General features: G+C 42.5%; 2 protein-coding genes and 1 long non-coding RNA gene across 3 annotated transcripts in view; 2 read left to right on the forward strand and 1 right to left on the reverse strand.

Annotated features, from left to right (window-relative positions):
- Positions 1-21,659, forward strand: part of lratd2a (LRAT domain containing 2a) — a 151,687-nt gene that overhangs the window by 39,169 nt on the left and 90,859 nt on the right. The window lies entirely within an intron of this gene.
- Positions 9,003-10,096, reverse strand: LOC127603956 (uncharacterized). The gene is made up of 2 exons (XR_007963159.1): positions 9,337-10,096; positions 9,003-9,151 (listed from the first exon to the last, which is right to left on the reverse strand). It is a non-coding gene; the product is annotated as an uncharacterized LOC127603956 (long non-coding RNA).
- On the forward strand, positions 13,547-19,589 carry triqk (triple QxxK/R motif containing). Its single transcript, XM_052070697.1, has 4 exons — positions 13,547-13,751; positions 15,330-15,403; positions 15,499-15,584; positions 19,328-19,589. The coding sequence occupies exons 2-4, from the start codon at positions 15,343-15,345 to the stop codon at positions 19,433-19,435; spliced, it is 255 nt and encodes an 84-aa protein (XP_051926657.1). The 5' UTR covers positions 13,547-13,751; positions 15,330-15,342; the 3' UTR covers positions 19,436-19,589.

Raw genomic sequence — 21,659 nt, forward strand, 5'->3', positions numbered from 1 at the left:
TTTATTTCGTTTGAAACCAACCAAAACTATTTCAAAGATAGACACTGCTGAAATTTTGATGAGTGCGGCGCTCTCTTGCTCGCCGGCCCGCCAGACAGAATTGATTCTCTCATACGACGTCAACACGAGCAGTGCTGCAACATCGGAGACGTGTCGAGTGCGCAAATCAATGGAAAGTCCAACAAATAAAACTAAATTCAATAAATGTGAAACCAAAAGAAATCATTAACGGCAATATAAGTCAAATGTATTAAAATAAACAACAATTATATTTCACATCAAATCATGACCGTGAAAAGGTTAAAAAAAAAAAAAAAAAGGACGATGAAATTAGCATTAGCTAGTTAGCATGGCATTATTTTACATGTACATTCTCCACCAAGTCTGCATGGTCCAACTGAATTCGCGGATGACATCATAGCTTTATTCTCAGCCTCTGTTTGAGTTTTTCTGATTGTTTTTTTTTTTTGGGGGGGGGGGGGGTTGCCACTGAGTTGACATTCATATTTTGCGAGGCTGCGCCATACCGCTTGCATGTCATTTTCACAGCATCCTTTCTGACCTGCTGTTTGCGTTTTCTTCTGTCAAATCTGTGATTTCTTTTTTTTCCCTACACTTGCTGCTTCTTTGCATGGAAAAATACCCTGAAAAAAAAGGATAGAGTTGAAAGTCAATAGGCCGTGTAAGTCCCGGTGTCCGCTTGGCAGAGCGATTGGTTCTGCTGGCCTCTGAATAAATGTGGACTGCAGCTACAGGGCACCCTTTAGGTCCCTAAAAGCCGACAAGATGCTAAGCGCTCCCTCGAGGATAAAGGGGGCCTGTCATGGTCGACCCTAATGAGAGCTGGTGGCCCGCGCAGATCAGCTAGCACCACCAATAGTTACTACTATCTTAAAGCTAGCATTTTGGTCAACAAGCTAATAACACCAGAGCAATATTGGACGTACCGGTAACGTCTTCCCTTCAATTATGTGTTTCACAATTTAGGTACTTTTCAAGTTGTAAATCCATCCATCTACCCATTATTCGAGTTGGTTATCCTTTATATAATAAGTAATCATACAAGTGCCCAACTTATACATTTTCTAATTACGAGCCGTGTTTTGAAAAGACAGCATTTCGCGAGTAAGCCAACATCAGTTTTGCATTTTTACATCCAGGGTTAAGAACAGTTAGTAGCCTACCGTTTTTGGCTAACAAGCGCAATAACAAAATGAATGGCTGGCTTTTTTTTTTTAAATTATTATTATAAAGCACTAAAAAATCGTCACAGAAGAGGCACTCGGCTGTGATAGAAATTGGCAGCGACCCGGATGGATGGCTTTGGATTTTCGAGTGGCGGCGTGGATGAAAGGCGCCTTTGAAAAGAGCCTCGCTGGTGGAGAAGTGAGCAAGGAGGAGCTGACAAAATGTTGTTTTCAAGGCTTTTTATTTCTTTTTCTCCCACATCAATTAGTGAAACCATCTCTTTCCCTCGCATTCCCCTTTAAACCTGGCTCTACGCTCACTTTTCAAACAAAAACAGACACAAATACAGAGACGCTGGCTAAAGCTACTCAGTCAAGTTCTCAAATGCTTCACGGACAGAGAGTGGCGTTGAAAGAAAATGACTTTGAACTTCATGTCAGCTGACATGAAAGCAGCCAGGCGGGGTCACGGCCTTTCGTTCTCAGGTGAGATGAGGCGTCAACGCTCAATGAGCGACAGGGTCGCCGCCATGAAGGCGTCGGGTGAGGGCGGGCCGCTTACTGAGCCAGACGCTCGCACGCCGAGCGGGCCTCTGTTGTCACCGCCAGACAAAAGTGTCGGTACTCCCACTGGAGGTGGAAATATCAGCTGGCTCAAAAATGTTGGGTCTGTTGGTATTTGGCTTGAAGTGTTCCACTACTTTTGTCCATGTAGGAAATAATCGTGATTATGATGGCATCGTGCAACAACAGTCAATAGCTTGGATGAATGGTTTAAAACTGTGAATTTTGAACAGAGTGATTAGAATCCAAATCACCTTTATTGGCCGAGTATGTAAATATAGACATTTGATTTAAAGATGTGAATTTATTCATGAATTAATACGGTAAGTTGAATGTGGAAATTAACAATCAGAAAAAACGAATTATTTAAAACAAATGCAACTGGTTGACGAACGACAAGGCTGGAGATTAACAATTTTACACACACACACACACACACGCACACACACGTGCGCACACACATTCTTCACACGCATTTGATTAATTGTATCCGTGCGTCATTATGCGGCAGCCTGCTGCTAATTAACTTAAGTGCACTTTTGCATATTTCACTTGTTTAATTTCTTCAGGGGCAGCGCCATTAATGACAAAAAAAAAAACTCAACAACAAAAAGAAATTTCATCTGTTTTCACTTGATGCTGAACGCCAAATGAAATGCTCGCAAGAAAATGATCGCCACCATTGTCCTGGTAGTAATCTGTCCACTTTAGAATCATTTCATCCTAAATTATTTACCAAACAAGTTGAAATAAATGAAGCTGTGACATTTTGTCAAACTATTTGAAAGCATGTTTGACATTTTGTCGCAAATTGACCAATCGGGACTGTTTTCAAATTATTGTAGGATTTCCTGCTGAATTCTTTGCACACTGTGCACCCAAACAGTGGCGTGTATACTATGTCCTGTTTCGTTTCATTGCTTTATTTGTTATATCGATGTCAGTTTTTGTTTAATTTCCGACTAAATTCTAAGCACATCCCAGAACAGGATGTGAAATTTTGTTGCGCTTTCTAAAACACCCATGACAAGATTTGATCCCTAAAAATTGACCAATTGGGCCAATAATACTGTTATTTTTTTTGTTCAGAAAAAAATGCTTTTTTCAGCATTTTTGAAGTCATTTGGGCAAAATAGGTGAGTTGGGAAAATAGTTTTTGTGTGATGTCTTCCTGGATTATTGAGAAAACGTGTTTTGGGCTAAATGTAAAATTTATTATTATTTAATTTTATTTATTTTTGCACCGAAACAAGATGTCAAATTCCTATATTTATTTCTGGAAAATAGTTCAGTTCAGACAAGAATAACATGTGACACGTTTAAATCAAGTCCAACTTTATTGTCAGATGTGTATGTGCAGCGCAGATGACATTTCTTCCGTCTCAAGACAACATGCAACAAGAGGAGCCGCTGTGGGTGCCCGCGCCGCCATCAAAAGAAAAGTTAACAAAATGACAAAATAATACAAGATGACACATTATAATAATCAGATAACCAAACAATACATTTTGAAGTCTCATATTTTTTGCCATTCATATATATTTTGACGACTTGTGTGATTTTGAGAAATTCTCCTGCGGGCGTTCATGATCGTACAAGTAAAACAATTTCCAAGTGAAGCGCGGCCACCTTCCGCCAAGCGACTGCCGTGATGACTCCTTTGCATCCGAACGACGTAACAGACAAGCGAGCGGGGCGTCGCGACGATTCACGGAGACCATGCGCGGTCGTCGACGCGGCGCTAACGTGAACCGCTTCATTGCCATTGACGGCTACAAACGTCAAAGAGCCGTTTGAACTGGAATGGCAGTGAATGGTTGAAAACGCTTCATTAAAACAAAACAAAACTGTTTTGATGACACAAAACACGGAAATGCCTGTCCATTTCCCACAAAAATCGGAAAAGAAAACTGCCCGCATACAGAGTCAGGTTATGTTTGTCGACTAAAAACAGCACTGCAATTTAGTGCAATCAGGCGGTGTGTACAGGCTGCTCCCCCGAGCACCATTTTTTTTCCCGAGTGTGTGTGTGTGTGTCTACCCTGCAGTGCAATAGCTGTCAACAACATCACCCCCTCCCTGTTCCCCCCCCCCCCATAGCGTGGGTCAGCTATAAGAGTAGCCCATCATTATGCACCGCATCAGGTACGCCACGCCCCCTTTCAATACATTCGCTTGTATTTTACCCTCAACAATTTGAATATTTTGTCGCGTAAACGGACGTCGGAAAACGTCCGTTTGTTTGATTGTTTGTTTGGTTTCTCACCGTGAGTCAAACTTCTCGTTCACATCCGGATCGTCTTTATTTATTTATTTATTTTTGCACGCCCGAGAGTGACACGTTAAAAAGAGGAGATGCTCTCTCGCCGTCATCACAAAGAACTATTTATTTTCTCCCGCTGTGAAGCACTTCAGCTCAGATCATTGGCAAGAGGCCCCGCCCCCCCTCCGCCCGATTCCTGAGTGCCTTCATTTACTTTTGTTGTTACCGTTAATATTTCATGCCAACTCGTTTCAATATTTATCCCGCCCGCCGCTTCATGCATTTTAATGCCGCTTGAGCACGCCCCCCCTCCCCCACCTCACCCGAGTGGCGCGCTTGTGAATTTCCAAGGCGTGATTGAAACATGAAGTTTACCTTCGGCCGTGACAACACAACAGCGGGCCGCGTCCTGTTGTTTCCTCTTTTGCCTGGTAAATAAGCAAAATGTCGGGCGGGTGGTTGTCATGACAACTGCGAACCTCACCTGGTGCTGGCTTGTTACCTCTTCCAAGCACAAGGCTAAAAAAAAACGAAACCAAAAAAAACGCAGACATGACAACATCAAGTTCTTCGGCCGTAGTTAGCGCTACACTGAGGCATTTTGCATCGGAACTGGAAATGTCTTTGCTCAGAATCTTTTGTCAGTTTTTTGGGAATCAAATTTGATCTATCAAAAGTACGAGGTATCAGTACTCGGTATCACAGCCTACTCAGGAAAAAAAAAAGTGATATTGAACATCCCGTCATCAATGTGCAATGTAAACATCAGTCGGCAAGTCGCAAAGGCAACTCTGGTTTTTTTTTTTTTTTTTTCCTTTCGCAACCCACCCAAACTAATGCAAGCTTCAGTCACGCGGAGAACCCTAACGTCCATTCAATATTTAACCTGCCGGCCTTGTAGCGTGTGAATTTTTCATGCGTGTACACTGCAGCATTGTCTCACACAAGTTGACACGCAACTCTTGAATAAACGATTGCATGCCGGTAGCACTCTTTCTCGCTCTCTCATACCAACCGAAGTTGGAGTAAAATTTTTTTTTCTTTATTTTTTAAGACCATTTTTATTTTATTTCAAAACTCTTTTTCTATTTTCATTTGCGCCATTTGCCATGAACTTACTTCAACGCGCTTGCACGGAAAGCTCCTAACAAAAGCGTGTGGACATGCAAATTAGAGCGCGTTGTAATAAGGGCTGAGAGCAACCTGTCCCTTCCAAATGAGCGCTTGTTACTTTGACAGCCGCCGCCTTATTAAGGCTTTGAAGCGGGCCCGGCCATGACGGGCCTATTGTTAAAAATTAAGACCTCTAAATGCCTAAGGACCGGTCTCTTGACACGTGGTCATTCAGCAGCGGCTGACACCGAGAATTAGCGGCGGTTCCTACCTCTCTTGTTCAAAAGACGCGGTGCAGAAATTTCTTTCTGCCCCGGTAACCGGAAAAAAAGGACATTTCTGTGCTAAAATTATAAGAATCGACTTAAGCAAAGTGATAATATAACATTAAAGCTGAATAGGTGATCATTGTAGCATAAATAAACAGCCTAACAGTCTTATTCAAGTGACGCTTTTCCTCTGTTGTCTTGATTGGTCTGCAATATTGGTCGACTAGCCAGAACACTTTTCATATTTTGTGTTTTTGTCGTCAACGAGGTTCCCTGTTGACCAATATGTTGTTTTGTGGTCTGCATGATTGGCGGATTGCCCTGCACACCCCTCGTGTTGCGCTGCGGTGCACTAAAACGGAGCTAGCTGAGGCTTAGCATTTAGCGCGTTCGTTTGTCATCACATCATATGACGACAATCATCAATTGTAGCTTCAAATTTTGAGGAGGTAACTCTCTGGCCTCTGTCGTTACCACAGCAACCCTGCTGTCTGTGGTAACGGCGAGCCAGCCAGGGCAACTCTCGTTTTGAGTATTTTTTTTTTCCATCGGGTCTATTTAGCATTTAGCATCCATTGACTTGCTGTTTACCATATTTGGATTTATACCACATCGGTTAAGTAAATAGTAAAAGCACTGCATGTGGCGTATTTGCCAATAATGGGCAGATTATTTAGTGCGCTTGAACCGTGTTGTGTTCAAGCGCACGAAAGTGGAGTCAGTCATTAAAGGTGATTGTAGTTTATAAAACAGCTTCAAAATCATCACAAGGTAACACCTGCCTCTGTCGTTACCATGGCAACTCTGCATTCATCAGTCTGTAATACTAGCGGGCCAACCAGGGCATTGAGCTTTAAATTTTTTTTTTATCAATGGAGTTCTGTTAGCAATGAGCAAGTAAGCTAATGAAGTAGTTGTAGCTTAGCGTCAAAAATCATTTGGCCGTGGTACTGGCTTGCAACTCGAAATGTAATTGCGACTCTGTCGTTGCCATGGCGACCCAGCTCACCTCCTTTATTGACCGCAAAAGGTGGTGGAACCAGCCCCAATGCCTCTCGTTGTCTTAAACCATTAGCATTCATTGTCTATGGGCCTAGCTTCAACTCGTCAAGTGTTTACTGCTGGGCGTCAATTGACTTGTAAATGGAAAGGAGGTATTATTCATATACTCGTGGTGAGTCCATAATTAACCAAAGTTCAAACAAATCAAATGCAGAACCTCTTGGGGCGTGGGGTGGGGGTGGGATTTACAAAAATACAAAAAAAGAGAGAGAATGGGGCGGGGGGGGGCTCATTAATAATTCACAGTATTAATTTAATCACATTTCAGATGCCGAGTTGCCTCTAATCCCAATCTAATGACTAATTATACGCTCAGAGGTTGATTGGAGCCAACCTCCCAGCCAAGGCCGATTGGACTCCCTCTGGTGTGTGTGTGTGTGTGTGTGCGTGCGTGTGTGTGTGTGTGTGTGAATCAAAACATTATTCAGCTTCCCGTGTCAGGAATAAAATGAGGTTTCCCGCTGTTTCTCGCCGAATAAAATTTGAAAGTTCAAATATGTGATGACTCAAGGTAAACAATTTAAAACGGGTATTTTTCAAAAAAATCTTTTTTAGGTTTTATGGTATCGTAGTTTTTGAAATTGCTTTGAGAGTTGAAAGAAAATGAGTAAATTTATCAATGTATTTTTTTCAGTGTCTGGTTCCCGGTTAAAAAGCTTTCTTATGTTCAATTTTGCATATTTTGATTTGGTTTTGCTTGGGCCCAACATCAATCCATAAACACTAAAACATCGCGTGTACAATAAAGTAATAACGGGTCTGAAAGCGCTTCCCTAAACCGCGCAAACGTGTAAAATTCACAATTATGGAAATAGCTTTGACATGCGCAAACTTCGGTTGCCATGAGACGGCGCGTTGGCGCTCTTTTGTTGCAGATCGGAGGGGGTCGCGCAGCTCACCCGCTTTCTCGCCTTTTGTGTTTGGTCCCTCCGTACGCCCACCGGGCAGGCAGCGTTTAGCTCGGCACGCTATAATAGCCGCGATTAGACCAAGACTGCCACTGACGATGATGGCGTTGGCCCTAATGGCCCCCCTTTTTCCAGCTTGCGTGCAATGAAAGCGCCCGCGCGTCCGTCTCGGCCAACGTGGACAGTTAGCAATGGCCCATGAATAAACAAATACATTCGGTAAAAATGCACCGTTAATATATTCTTTTTCATATAATTGCTCCATCCGGTGTGAAATTTGACCCTGGGATGGTGTTTCTCAGATTTAATTGCAAGTCTGCAATGTATCACAGGCCTCAAGTTGCTATGCCTAGCAACCTTTATTTAAATAACAGCCGGCCTGATGCGGATGATGCGACATTTTATGGTTTTCATTTATCTTAAGTCTGATAATTCTGTGGAAAAAGAAATTAATACATTTGGTGGAGATAACTCCAAATAAATGTCATCTTTTGTGATTGGCTGGCAACCAGTTAACCCCACCTACTGCCCAAAGACAGCTGAGATAGGCTCCGGCATGCCCCGCAACCCTCACGAGGATAAGCGGACCAGAAAATGGATGGATGGATGGAACTCCAAATAAACAAGTGTCCCAAATTTTTAAAAAGTTTTTTTTTTAATTTTTAAATTTTATTTCTTTTAAAAATCACTTTAAAATGTCATAAGAATAGTCAAATGCAATACAAACGCAACAAAATGCCCCTCAAGCCCCAAAAATAAAAATAATTAAAATGCAAAAAAAAACCCGGAATAAATAATTTATTATAAGATTTATTACATTAATTTTTTGTACTACATTTTAATAAATAATACAAAATAATAACAAATGCCATTAAAAGACAGTAAATTTAGATTCAAGTACAATACAAATACAATCGACTGCAGAAAAAAAATGCAATGAAATATTTCTCTTGGCAATAAAATAAGTTGAACGCTATCATTTTGAGGCCGCGTTGTTATCAAGCAAATGGGGCTTGTATTTGGTTGGGTCCATAAAAAGGAAGGGGGAAAAAAAAATCCACATTGTCACAAGTGTAACATTCATTTTCTGGGATGGGATGCTGCACTTCCTTCTCGCCGCCCCGAGCGTGAAAAGCCATATCCGAATTGCGTGGCCGTGAAAGCACATTAAGCCGTTCACGTCGCACTCGCTCCTCGGGGAAATATTGTTTGGGGCCATTACTCTTCATCAACGGAGAGGGGGGACATGGGAGATGGGGGGGGGTGGGGGGGGACGTGTCCTGGCATGCTCGCTGCTGCCGCTATTGTCCTCCACGGCCTCCCTCACCTCATATCAAAACGTTACAAGCCGCGTAGTCCGTTGATCCTTCAATGCCAATTGCGTGGGAATTTCATCAGCATTGCGGCTTTCCAGAAGCGGCTCAAAAACGGCGCTGGGGGGGGGAGTTGAGATGCTTGCGTCATACACTAGATGGGGCTGTTCTTGGGAGAAAAAAAAACTAATTTATGTCTGTTTGATATTTAATAGAGTGCCGTAAAATGGGACAGCAAAAAAAAATTATCAACCTACATTCCACGAAGAGATCGTGAAGTTGTTGCCATGTCGCAAAATGCGAGCTCAAAGCAGAAGTGCTGCTTAACTCATTCAATCGCAGCTATTTTCACTGGAGCAACCCCCTCAATCCCAGCGTTTTACTGGATTTTGACTGATCTTGCAAGGCCCACAAAATATTTGGTTCTAATGCTGTATAAACATGCAGCCTACCAAAATATAGTTTGGACTCGCTTCTTTCAGCAGAAAAAAAAAAATTGTTTCTGTTTTTCCGTTCTTCAGCAATCGCCATTACAAAATGGCAAAGTTTCCTGAAAATGGCGATTCCAGAGCAAAAAACGGAGAAAAAGAGCTTTTTGTAAAAGCATGCATTTCAAGCACGTGATGCACCACTGCCGCCTACTGGTCGCTTTTTTACACGATTTACAATGCAAACGGCTTATTCTCATTCACAGATTGCATCAGACCCTCCTCCTTTCTATGACGCAAAAAAAAAAAGACTTAGACCTTGGTAGGCGGGGCCTAATTTTAAAAAGACATACAAGTACGTCTTGTGGAATTAAAGCGTTAAAAGTTGCTAGCTAGCTTAACCACTGTTGGTTCATATGGCCCAGAATTATTAGCTGCAAATATTCAATTCATGACCCGGATTGTCGTCTTGGTTGCGTGTTAAAAGTAAACGGCAAAAGTCAAGGTTGTTTTGGGGTCCCCCCCCCCCCTCATTGGCATTTGGCTCAAAAGTGAAAAAAAGACTTTGTCCTCCTGCACAGAGTGAAGTTGGACTGTCACATCCGTCAATCACTAGTCCTCGCCCCCTCTGCCCAATCATCCTCGCCGCACGCTTGCATGTGCGCAGCATTGCAAATTACAGCCCGGGCTTGGGTTCACGCTGCTCTAATCCTCAAGCGAACCCGGTAGTTGCCTTGGGGGGGGGGGGGGGGGGGGGGCGCGGGCCACTAATCTCTCCGGTCCTCGCACCTCCTGCCGTTGAGCATGAATCATACCTGTCACTCCCAAAGGCCGCCCGCCCAACGACAACCTCTTGGCCTTGTTTGTTTTTAATGATCGGAAACCCAGACCGCACGAACCTTGCCGTTCTACCACAGGTAGCTAAAATACTCACGGTTTAATACTTCACTCGTACTTAAGTACAGATACAATCCAGTGGCGTGCTGATTTTGACTTTCTCCACCCTGGTACCAAGCTACAGCAAACCCTACAGTATGGGCGTCGAATTGAGCACATTGTTCAAATAAAGCTTCGATTGAATTATTCTCTTGAGTCAGTCGGGCCAGAAAGTCAACAAAGCTCGCCGTTTAGTGGAGCGAGGCGTCAATTAACCCAAACGTTATGAATAAGTGCGGGAAACCGTGTCCGTGTGCAGCATCTGGAGGCTATTAGCGCTCATGAAGCGGTGTTAACGCGCATTCGAGTTTATGGCGTCATAGGCTGGGCCTACACTCTGATTGACAGGTAAGAGTGTCTTCTGAGAGCTAACAAATGCACTGGTGAATTTTCTTGTCCTTTCATTGCAGTTCTGGACTTCTGTTCAGTCACAACGCATAACAGTTAATTTGCTATCCTCATGCTAACACCTAGCTGTTACGTTAGCTTTTCTCCCAGTATGTATTTTGTATTTATTACATAAGCGTACTTATAAATGTACTGTCCGACTCAATGTTTTTGGCTAATTTGTATGTCACCACACTTAACCATTTTTTTTGCTAACTTTATATTAGCGCCTTGTCTAGCTTAGCTTTTCTTCCAACACGCAGTATATATTCAGTACAGAGTCGTTTTTACAAATAATTCTGTCTTTCCCTTTCTGTGTCTGCAATTTTTAGCAAGCTTCATTGGTAACTACAAGCTCACCCCTAGAGCCAAATAAGCTGAAGCTAGTGTGTAAATATGTCTGCGTATCCACTCCTGGTTGATGAATTAGATACGAGACATACTGATATAAAGTTGATGCCGCTACGTTGGTCACATAAGCCCCCTTTTGTGCAAACTAAATCTGTTGTATGATAACGTATCTCCTCCAGGTCCCTGGTGTGTGACGCTTAACTTATAAAAAACTAATTTGGCTGGCTGTATCTGCGCTGATGCACCTCTCCCCCATCAATAAAGGGCTGCAGCAGCACGAAAAATGAGAGCGGAATATTAAACGGCAAATAATCCCCGCGTGTTCTCTCCTCCAGGCTAACAATATGACTTTAAATTGCAGCTATTCATGCTCTGATTTAGAGCCTACTGTATATCCGATTTATTTGACATCTACTTTCGAGCAATTGGGATTTAAACGGCCTAAAAAAAAGGTGACTATTTCTTTTTCGTTTGGTATGGAAAGCTTGGTTATCATAGCTTGGATTTAAAATTGACTGTATATCCAATTTATTTGATATCTACTTTCAAGCAAATCAAATGTAAGGGCAGATTTTAAAAAACAACACCACACATTGCAGATCTCAATTTTAGCGCTAGTTGTGACGCCTGCTAGCTAAACTGTGGCGTTGCATTTTACAGATTGCACGATGTCCACTGCTTCTGGAAAATTCTTTTAATATGCATAACGCGTCACTTTCACATCCTTTATTTCAATTTTGCACAATCAAGAAAAGAACGCTTGCAGTATTTTCCCACTCTAACCGCTTATGCATATTTTTGTATGGAGTTTGCATGTTCTCCCTGAGCCTGGGTTTTCTCCGGGTACTGCGGTTTCCTCCCACATTCCAAAAACATGCGTGGCAAGCTTATTGAACACTAAATTGTCCCTAGGTGTGAGTGTGAGCGCGAATGGTTGTTCGTCTCTGTTTGCCCTGCGATTGGCTGGCAACCGGTACAGGGTGTCCCCCGCCGACTGCCCTGAGACCACCCCCCGCGAATCCGTATGAGGATAAGCGAATCGGAAAATGGATGGATGAATGAATCTATCAGTTTAACAGGTCACAGCACATTTGGTTTTTTTCACTCAACGGGAGAAATTAATCACACAAGCACTTTATACAGGCTGGTGTGCATTAAGCCACTTGCGCCCGCTGAGTTTGACGGCCATATTAGGACAACACAGTTGACACGCCGGTCGATGCTGTTTGTTAACGCGTCAAACTCGGCTGTCATGGCAACTTGTGCTGGGAAACAAGTCGAGCGATTACAGTGTGTGTGTGTGTGTGTGTGTGTGTATGTGTGTGTGTGTGTGTTACAAATTCAGTCTGGTTACCAAATATGGTTCATTCATTGTAACCTTTCTAAGCTGAGTGAAACTTGATGGTTCTGGGGCCAAAGCTCCAGTAGGGCTCTGAGCTTTCCTGTTTCGAGTCAATTAGTGGAGCCCGGGTTTCAAAGCAAACATGATCAAGCGGCGTTTAGCTGTTATGCTGCACGCATATAGAGTAGGTTTTCAACAGAAGTAAAGTCAGCACCAAGTATGAATGCTTTTAAAATCGTGGTTAAGACCTTTTTTTAAGCATTTTAAAAATCAATTTCACTATGCAGGCTTTTAGTTTATTTCTGTCCTTAGCTTTTAAGTGTCTAAAAATCTTTGTGTTTAAATGTTGTCAGTGTCTGTTATTTTGAGTACCGGTACTTTTAAGAAGCAATGATTGTCGTCTTTGCTTTGTGAATGTCTTCAGCTGTTCTCATTGTAAATGCTTTTAGGTAATGTGTGGTTGTGTGAAGGACATTGTCGCCTTGATTATGAAATTTGTCTTATAAAGTTGTTACCTTGCCTTGCGGCGTCCATTTTGGCTCAAGACACCAAACACAGCTTCTTGTCCAGCGGGAATATTCTTTGTTATACTAATTTTTTTCAACATGTGCCAAGTTTTTAGCGGAATAGTTTTTTAATCACTGTGTTGGATTTTGTCAGCTTCCCAAAATAATTGCTGAAGTCAATATTTAATTTTTTTTCAGGAAAAATATTTTAATATCCTAATGTTATTGTTTATGGTCAACCTGACAAGCTGCTAGAATTTAAGCAATTCCGCTGCTGAAGACTATATAAATCAGCATGTATTGTATTGTATTGTATTGTATTTTGGCTCAAGCTTTTCAAAAAATTAAGATAACCTTTATTTGTCCCACACTGGGGAAATTTACAGTCTACAGCAGCAAGATTGTGGGTAGGAAGAAGAAGAAAAAAAACACCGTTCAATTAAGTGCAATATGAATACAAAATGGATAAGTCGCAGTGCTATTTACAATTGTTTTTCACATCATTTAATTATTATTATTATTATTTTTAATCAGCAGCCTGACAGCAGTCGGTAGGAACGAGCGGCGGTATCTCTCCTTCTTGCAGCGCGGGTGTAACGGTCTCTGGCTGAAGGAGCTACCTAGTGCTGTCAGGGCGTGCTGGAGGGGGTGGGAGGGACTGTCCATCGTAGCTTTTAGCTTAGTTAGCATCCTCCTGTTGCCCACCTCCTCCAGAGTGTCGGGGGAGCAAATCTTTTCTTTTTTTTATTCATTCAATTATTTTTGGGGGGGAATGGGGGCAGACGAAAAAAGTAAAGATTTACGATTGTATTGACATTTTTGGGCGGTAGGGCAAGCGAACAGTCTATCCCCGCCCCTCCCTCCCTCCTATTGGCGGATGTCACCGATTTTCAGATCTGATTGGACGATACTCCGCTCGTCACCCCTGTAGACGTGTAAACCCGGAAAGCCCTGCCAAACAGTGCTACGCTGGCGTTTTGGAAGAACTGAGGACCAAAGTACAATAAAACGCTTTTTGTTTGTCTATTTTATATTTTTGGCTCATTCGTGTGTCTCGCCCGCGTTCCAGCTGTTGCCTCCTCTACGGAGCGCCGTAACAATAACTTAAAAGAACACGGTACTGTGAGTATCGATGAATGGAAAATGGAGTGGGATGTTTCATTTTCGAAGTAGTAATTGTGGTGTGTGTATTTGTACAAAACGTAACATTATATGCCCCTTACGGCTTTTCGTGCAATTCTCTGTGACTGTCAAGGTGTCTCCCACGAGAAGGAATCATTGTGCACGCTCCTTGAGTGTGCTCATTTCGTGCTCACACTTTTCCCAATAGAGACCTTCCACACTTGGCTTACTTGTTCGCGTCACGATGCTTTTTGAATAATATTCCAAGCACGCAAATGTAAGGTATTTAAAAAAAAAATCAAAGGCTTCTTCTCAAATAAATGCTTGTTATTCCCTCATACCAAATTAACAGGTATAGAGCCTCACGATAGTTGACCATCTCTTCTCAATTAGATATCCTTTTTTTGTCTAAGGGAGGGGGGGGGGCAAGATAACCGTAGGTGGCAATGATTACCATAATAAGTCCACAAATTGGCACCTCCTCTAAATAAACGTCTACTCCTGTACACAATACCACCTCTTCTCAAATAGATGCCTATTTTTTTCATCTTAGAAAAAAGAAAATAGCAGCGTAGCGCCAATAAGTACCTGCAATGAAAGAAAAGCCTCTCTTCAAATATATTCTTGGCGTGATGTACAAATATATCTTATCCACTCTTTCAATATTGTCAAAAATCTGCTCTAAGTGCTTCTCCTTTATTTGGTGCCTCATTTTTCATTTTGCCACAGGAAAAATGTGCTTGCCATATTATGTTATGCTAATATTATCCATTAGCTGTGGCCAGATTTTCCCAAAAAATACTTACCTTTTTGTAAATAACTGCAGTTGGGTAAAGAAGGAAAAGTGTTTTTTCTTTAATGCTAACACTTGGCTAATGAGAGTCTCCCCGCAGTTTATTTTTAGCCTGGTGGAGCTGTTGAACTAATTAAAGTGAAACTACTGGCTCGAATGTGATGGTTCCGTCAATGAGATGGATCGCGAGCGTTCTCGCTGACAAAAAGGTGACGAAAATGAATAGAATCCCACCTCGCGGATGTACGGAAATCAACCACATGTCCCATCTTTTGTTTTTCTCACCGAACGACTTGACAATGACACATTTCCTTCCTGTAACCTTGCGAACCAAACAGCAGCATCCATCTCGGTTGAAAATTCAGCCCTTGAAACCGGCTTTCGTTTCGGAGCACAGAATTTGGTCTGCATGTCAATCATGAGTTGACCAGCAAAAAAATTCTCCAGAAGCCATGACTAAAAACTAATTAACACTTAATTTTAAAAAGCAACAGTCCAAATTAAATAAAGGCTAACGATAATGAGAAATCTTACAGAGGATGTGGCTCGGTCCCCGTGGTCCCCTGAGGTGCATAGCCAAGGTGTGCAGACCAAAAGGAGCAGCACCACGTCCATTGAATTGAAGTCAGAAAAATGGTTTAATATTTACTTTGCTGTATGTTTTTAAAGACTATTATCAAGTGCTTTTTTTTCCTTCATTGAAAATCAAAATATAAATATGTTAATTGTTTTTTAGGGGGAAGTTGGAAGGAGTTTAATGGAATTTACATACTTTTTTTTTCTAGGTGACGAAGGAAAATGGGGAAGAAGGACGCCAGCGCCACCAACCTACCAGTTGATCAGTACAGGAAACAAATTGGTGGGTGCCCCCCACCCCACCCCCACCTCCTTTCAAAAGCATCTTCGACACTAAAACAATCAATCAGTCATGCAAAAAAAATTTGATTTCTGCAGGTAAGCAGGACTACAAAAAGACAAAATCGGTTCTGAAGGCCACGCGGCTCAAAGCGGAAGCCAAGAAGAGCTCCTCCGGATTCAGGGTAAGATGACATTTTTTTTCCAGTCGACATTGGGGAACAAAAAAGAAAAAAATGGATTTAAGTAAGTACCAAGTCGCTGTGCGCTATAATTGAGTACAAATATAGCACTATTGTTCCGTTCCGGTGTTTGAATAATTGGTCGCCTTTCCTCATTAATGTTCCGCCATCCTGCCGCAGGATTAAACGCACGCCAATGATGAAATGGTCATCTTTTTTTAAAAATATGCACCGCCGAGCCACGGCAGGGCCTCATCAAGCACCTCTTTAATCCAATTAGATTAGTCGCTATCTTGAAATATTGATACGGCTCGTGAATTATTCATGTTTGGACAAGAAGACAAGGAGAGTCTTGGATTAAAAATACCTCGGGGACCGAGGGTATTAAGAATCTCGGAGCTCTTTGGCCTCAAGTGGTGCGATGGTAGCTTCAGCCTGGATGCGAGGGTGTTCGGGTGAACGCTTTAGCAATTCCACATCGCTCAACAGACCAGGCACAGTCGTAGTTAATCCAATGTCGAATGTGTGGACAAAAAAAATAACTGAAATCCTGATGATTAGTTGTCGACTAAACATTTCCTTGTTGCACTTCGGGACCTTTTTAACATTTTGGTTGAAAAACCACTGGTTTTGGGGAAGGACAGGTTGGAATCTGGTTTTGGGTTTGCCTCACAATTGGGATTAGAGTATATGGATCGGTGGGGGGGGGGGTGTTTTTGGTGTAGTGCAGGGGTCTGGAACCTGTGGCTGTTTTGATGATTGCATCTGGCTCGCAGACAAAATATTCTCGCTTGTTTAATCCATCCATCGATTTTTCACTGCTCACGTTCTGTTCAGAGCTGCAGTTGGCGGCAAGAGCAATTTTAATTAGAAGTTACTGGCCTACGTAGGCCATTGCTGGGGAAACGGGTATACGCCCCCTTTTGAATCAGCACGCTCGGTCATTAGCTCAAAGCTAATCCTAAATGTATAAGATGGTGTGTCTGATTTGCAGTGACAAAATACCATCGATGAAACAGTGTAATGTAAAGCGGCACTTTGACACTCGCCATGCTACGTTCGCATCAAAATACACCAGAAAGGAAGCAGGGTGCAAAGCTAGCCAGCACCAACTCCACGTATGGATCCGGCAAGGGGATTATAATTCCGCCTGTTTTGCTGGATTTTTAGCAATCGAGAGGAATGGAAAACCATTCACATTAATAGTGAGTATTATCACAAAATTATTGAAAAGAATATATTATACTGGCATTTTATTGAATTCACTTTATATATATGTGTGTGTGTGTGTGTGTGTATGTATATATATGTATATATATATAAATGAATATACAGTGTATATGTGTGTGTGTGACTCTCACTGAAATACATTTCCAAAATATTTTGCTTTCATGGCTCTCTTCGTCAAAAAGGTTCCCGAGCCCTGGATTAGAGTATATGGATCAGGGGGTTTGTTTTTGCTTTAGGGGGTTCTCCATAAATATTCCTTCCCAATCATCCACACTTGTCTTCCTGTCTTGTGGAGGCAGCTGGCCTCCCTTCGTGTAGCGCCAACCCGACGTAGCGGCATGAGGAGTCAGCAGCTGCCAGGACAGCCTGTCTGGCGGCTGTGCTGCGAGCAGAGCCGTCTGGACCACTTGGCATGGAGAGAGTGAGCCAGAGAGTGTTAGACGGGTGGGACTTTTGCTGTCACAACTGTGATCGGTTGGCGGTGACTTGTGTGGAACTTGACGCGTTCTGCGTTCACAAAAACGCGCATTGCGTTTAGCTGGAGCTGGACTATGATATTTGGTGAAATTCGACCAATCTAACAACATGACGACGCGAGGGAAGTCGCACTAGATTCCTGCCTTAACGGGAGGCTGCTGAAGACGAATCGGGGAGTTAAACACATGCAATGCGGAAACTAAATTAAAATGAAGGCAGAGTTATTGTCGCAGCATTTGAGGCATTAAGACCGGTTTGCTCCCTCGATGGGTTGCTGACAAAAATCTAAACCGGAATGTTTTGTTGCTGACCTGCAAACTTGAGAGCAACGTTTGATGATGTACATTTTGAGGCATTGCGACCGAACTAGTTTGATGCCTAAATGTGTTGCCGAAATAAATGATCCATAGCACTACCTGCAAATATGAAAGGCTGAAGTGACAACCAAGTTTGGTGTTGGGTTATTTTGCAACACTCACCCCAACCAGTTTGCTAAAGAAACAGAAAGCGGAAGGGAATGATCCCCAGCACCATCTACAAACGCAGTGATGATGAAACAACGCAAAAAAAAAATCAATACAAAAAGTGTGATGTTGTCCACATTGATGGTTTGAGACTGAGCTAGCTTGCTGCCTAAACGGGTTGCGGACAAACACGAAACCTTCCTTGAAACTCAAAAAATGAACGATCTGTAACGCTTCTTCTGAATGTGTTATTCTTACTGCAAATGGTGAGCCACATTTCAAGTCAGACAATTTTTAGACCGGCCTGAGTTGGCTGCCTAAACCGGAAGTACATTTTTTTTTTCCTCCACTTTTTAATATACGTGTCTCTGCAGTGACTCTGGCCCAGTTTGACTCTAGTTCTTCTCAGCGTCAGAAGCCCTCCAAGCTCTCCATGGCTAATGAGAAAGTTTTTGCTAATGATTCGGGGCGGATAACGAACAAGTGGAGAAAGTCGGAGTGGGCCTCGTGAAAGTGGAGCTGATGAAGATGATTTAACGAGCGGTGGCGCCACTCGTCAAGTGGACCGCCACTCGTGTGTGAAGGGACAATTAAACAATAGAACGGCAAAAAATAGGTCACTTCTCTTTTCGAGTTGGTGATTGCAGCCAGACTCTTAAATTGAGATTAGCGCCTTTTAGTGTTTTTTCCCCTCTGGGCCTCTGCAAATCACACCAAATTACACAACGTATTGCTCGTCATTCTTCACAAAACGTCAATGCTCAAATAGTCGATCTTTTATTTTTTTAATCGATAAGTGTGTTCGATGGAATCGTGCAGGCAACCTCATGCTTCCTTTAGTCTGCCACTAGTGGCGCCATGACAGTGACTTACTCGAGTCGATTTTGAATACACCTTTAAAAATTATTTTATGTGACTCTTAACTTTCATTCCACAAGACGTACTTGTACGTCTTTTTAAAATTAGGCGCCGCCTACCAAGGACGTACTTTTACGTCTGTCTTTTTTTCCTTTTTTTTTGCGTCACAGAGAGGAGGAGGGTCTGATGCAATCTGTGAATGAGATTAAGTTGTTTACATTGTAAATCATGTAAAAAAGCGACCAGTAGGTGGCAGTGGTGCTTCACATGCTTGAAATGCATTCTTTTACAAAAAGCTCTTTTTCTGCGTTTTTTGCCCAGGTATCGCCATTTTCATCAAACTTAGCCATTTGCTGAAAGAAGAGAGTCCAAACTTTATTTTGGTAGGCTCCATGTTTAGCATGAGAACCAATTATTCTGTGGGCCTTGCAAGATCAGCCAAAATCCAGTAAAACGCTGGGATTGAGGGGGTTGCTCCAGTGAAAATGGCTGCCATTGAGTGAGTTAAGTGTATGATGTACTTATTTACATCTACTTAAGTATTTCCTATATATAAGTACGTATTTTCTGAGGTGCTTGTTGTACGTACCTTGCTCATTTATTCTTCGGTCTTGTACATACTTCCCAATTTCCTAACTTTTATTTCATGTGGGCCAATGGAAGCATCAGCCGCACGCAGGTGACCGACCGGTGACAAAATGTGTTTTTTCTTTCCAGGACGCCTTTTTGCTCGTCGTGGCCATCTTGTTTTTTGTCGTCTGCGTCTACGCCTTTTTCTACCTCAACCTCAGCAACGAGATTAACATGGACATGGACGTGGACTGAAAGGAGCCGTGGGAGACCAAGTAAACACAAACGGGAAGCGATGTCGTCAGTCTTTCAGACTCATTAGGTAGACCCACATAATGCAATCCGAGCAATCCTGCCACCTAGAGGAAGGATATTCAATTGTACGGCTAAATATGTCTTCAGCAACAAACCCCCCCCAAATCGTCAATTTTTTGGCCCTGTTCGGCCATCTACTTGGTTTTCGTACATTAAAAAAGTGTGCTTGGTCATTCGTTTCCTGGAATCGGCGCACATTCATTCAAAGCGTTACGTACATTTTGTAATAAGGGTCCAACAGATGGCAAGGCGTATTTTAGTAAGTTTTTATTCGCAACTCAAGGCAATAGTTTTTCGGTGTGCTCGGCAACAAATCCCATCAACGGTTGATCTCACTGCGTATGTAAAAGATGTTAGTTTCCCTCAAATGTATTTTTGTTAATACAGTGTTTTGTTATACCTCGGTTTTCAAACGTCTCTGTTCTCAACCAAATCATTTTTATGACCAGAAAATCAGAAAATTCGAGATTTTTACGCCTTGGAATACGACGACGGAATACGAAAATCGTTTTTTGACCAAACTGAGCAAACCCGAATACGCCACTCGTCTCGGCTTCCTTACGCGACACTTCCTCGCGTAACGTTCATTGTGAGCCGACATGTTTACGCAATCTGCCGTTTTTTGTCGTTGTTATTTCTGCATAGTGTATTAGCCCCTAACCATGGGCTGATAAAATAGTTTCGAATTTTGAACAAATCTGTTTTCGAACCGCCTTCTGGAACGGATTATGGTCGAAAACCGAGGTACGACTGTATTAGTGGCTGTCTGGAACAGATTACTTGGATGCAAATAATTTCTAAGCAGACAAATTGCTTTGGTTTTCAAACTTTAGCTTGACTGTCAAGAATGGATTAATCTGGAAAACCGAGGTTCCGCCGTAAATCATCATTGTGAAGATTTTAACGGTGGGGAGGTGGGGGTGGGTTGAAAGCATCATTTCCCGCCGCACAATGGTTGGGAACGGCTCGCCCTTCCGGTAATTCCGCGGAGTCACGTCCTCTCCGAGTGGGGGAAAAAAATATGTAAATCTCCCCTCACGGCACAGGAGACAATCATGTTTCCTGTCACGTTGCGCCGCACCTCCCCCTTTGCTGCCCCGGCGGAGACGTGCGAGATTGGAATCCGTGCGTGAAATGGTGATGGGCGCGTTTCTACCTGGATTAGCATCGCAAATGCGCTGCGTTCATTTGAATGCGAGAGACGCCACGGCGGCCGGGAGCAGTTATGCTGCTGCGGCGGCGGCCTTTTAAGAACGAGAATGCGTCAATGCCTTCTTTATCCCACCCTGAGCGCTCTCCCATGACCTCCTCACCTCCAGTAAAAGGCTGCATGGCAAAGGAGCCTCTCGGATAAAAGCAGAATGCTTTCATCCGCACACCCCTGCCACTTCGCAACATGAAGATAAGTTGACGTAATAGACCTTCAAGACATCTACCTGGAAGTTTATTGCCGATTCTCCCAAATGCCATCACAGTTGTGACGGAAGCTTTATTTGTATGACTGATTGACACTTGCTGGCCAATTTATTCGGTACAGCCTTCCTTCAAAATAACTGCTTGTTTTTTTTTTGTTTTTTTTTTGTTTTTTAAAAACACCAAGCACTAATTTTGACCCACATTGGGTTCATTTTAACCCCGAAATTCTGGGGGTTTTCTTGGATTGGGGCTCCCAATGAGTGTTAAAATACACTGAAAAAGAAATGTTGCAAAATTTCAACTCGTGATTTATGTTTGGGGAAAAGTCATGTGTGAAATTTCAAAAACATTTTTTTTAAATCCCCCCCCCCTCCCCCCCCCCCCCCCCCAAAAATGTTGCTCGTCCTAACATTTTTGTTCTTTTAAAATGCCCACATTTTCTAGTGTGGCCCTGCCAAATCTTCATCTTCCGCCGATTGTCGGGAGATTGTGACGTGATTCCCCCCCCCCTTTTGTGTTGTCACCACATGAACAAGTTTGTAATACATTTAATAAGAATAAAACACGTTTTTCTTGAAATGTGATTTTTTTTTTTCCTTCCTCCCCTCCCACTTTTTCAGCCACATTGTCATTGAAGTTTTTTTTTTTTCCTCAATATATTGCGGCACAGTTAAAAGCAGGTGTAGTCATTATCTTCAGCTCTTAAAAGGTAATGGATATTACAACCTATAGCGTCTATTTGCTTTTT

This window comes from Hippocampus zosterae, chromosome 7 (assembly GCF_025434085.1).
Source record: "Hippocampus zosterae strain Florida chromosome 7, ASM2543408v3, whole genome shotgun sequence".
NCBI classification, from domain to species: Eukaryota; Metazoa; Chordata; class Actinopteri; order Syngnathiformes; family Syngnathidae; genus Hippocampus; species Hippocampus zosterae.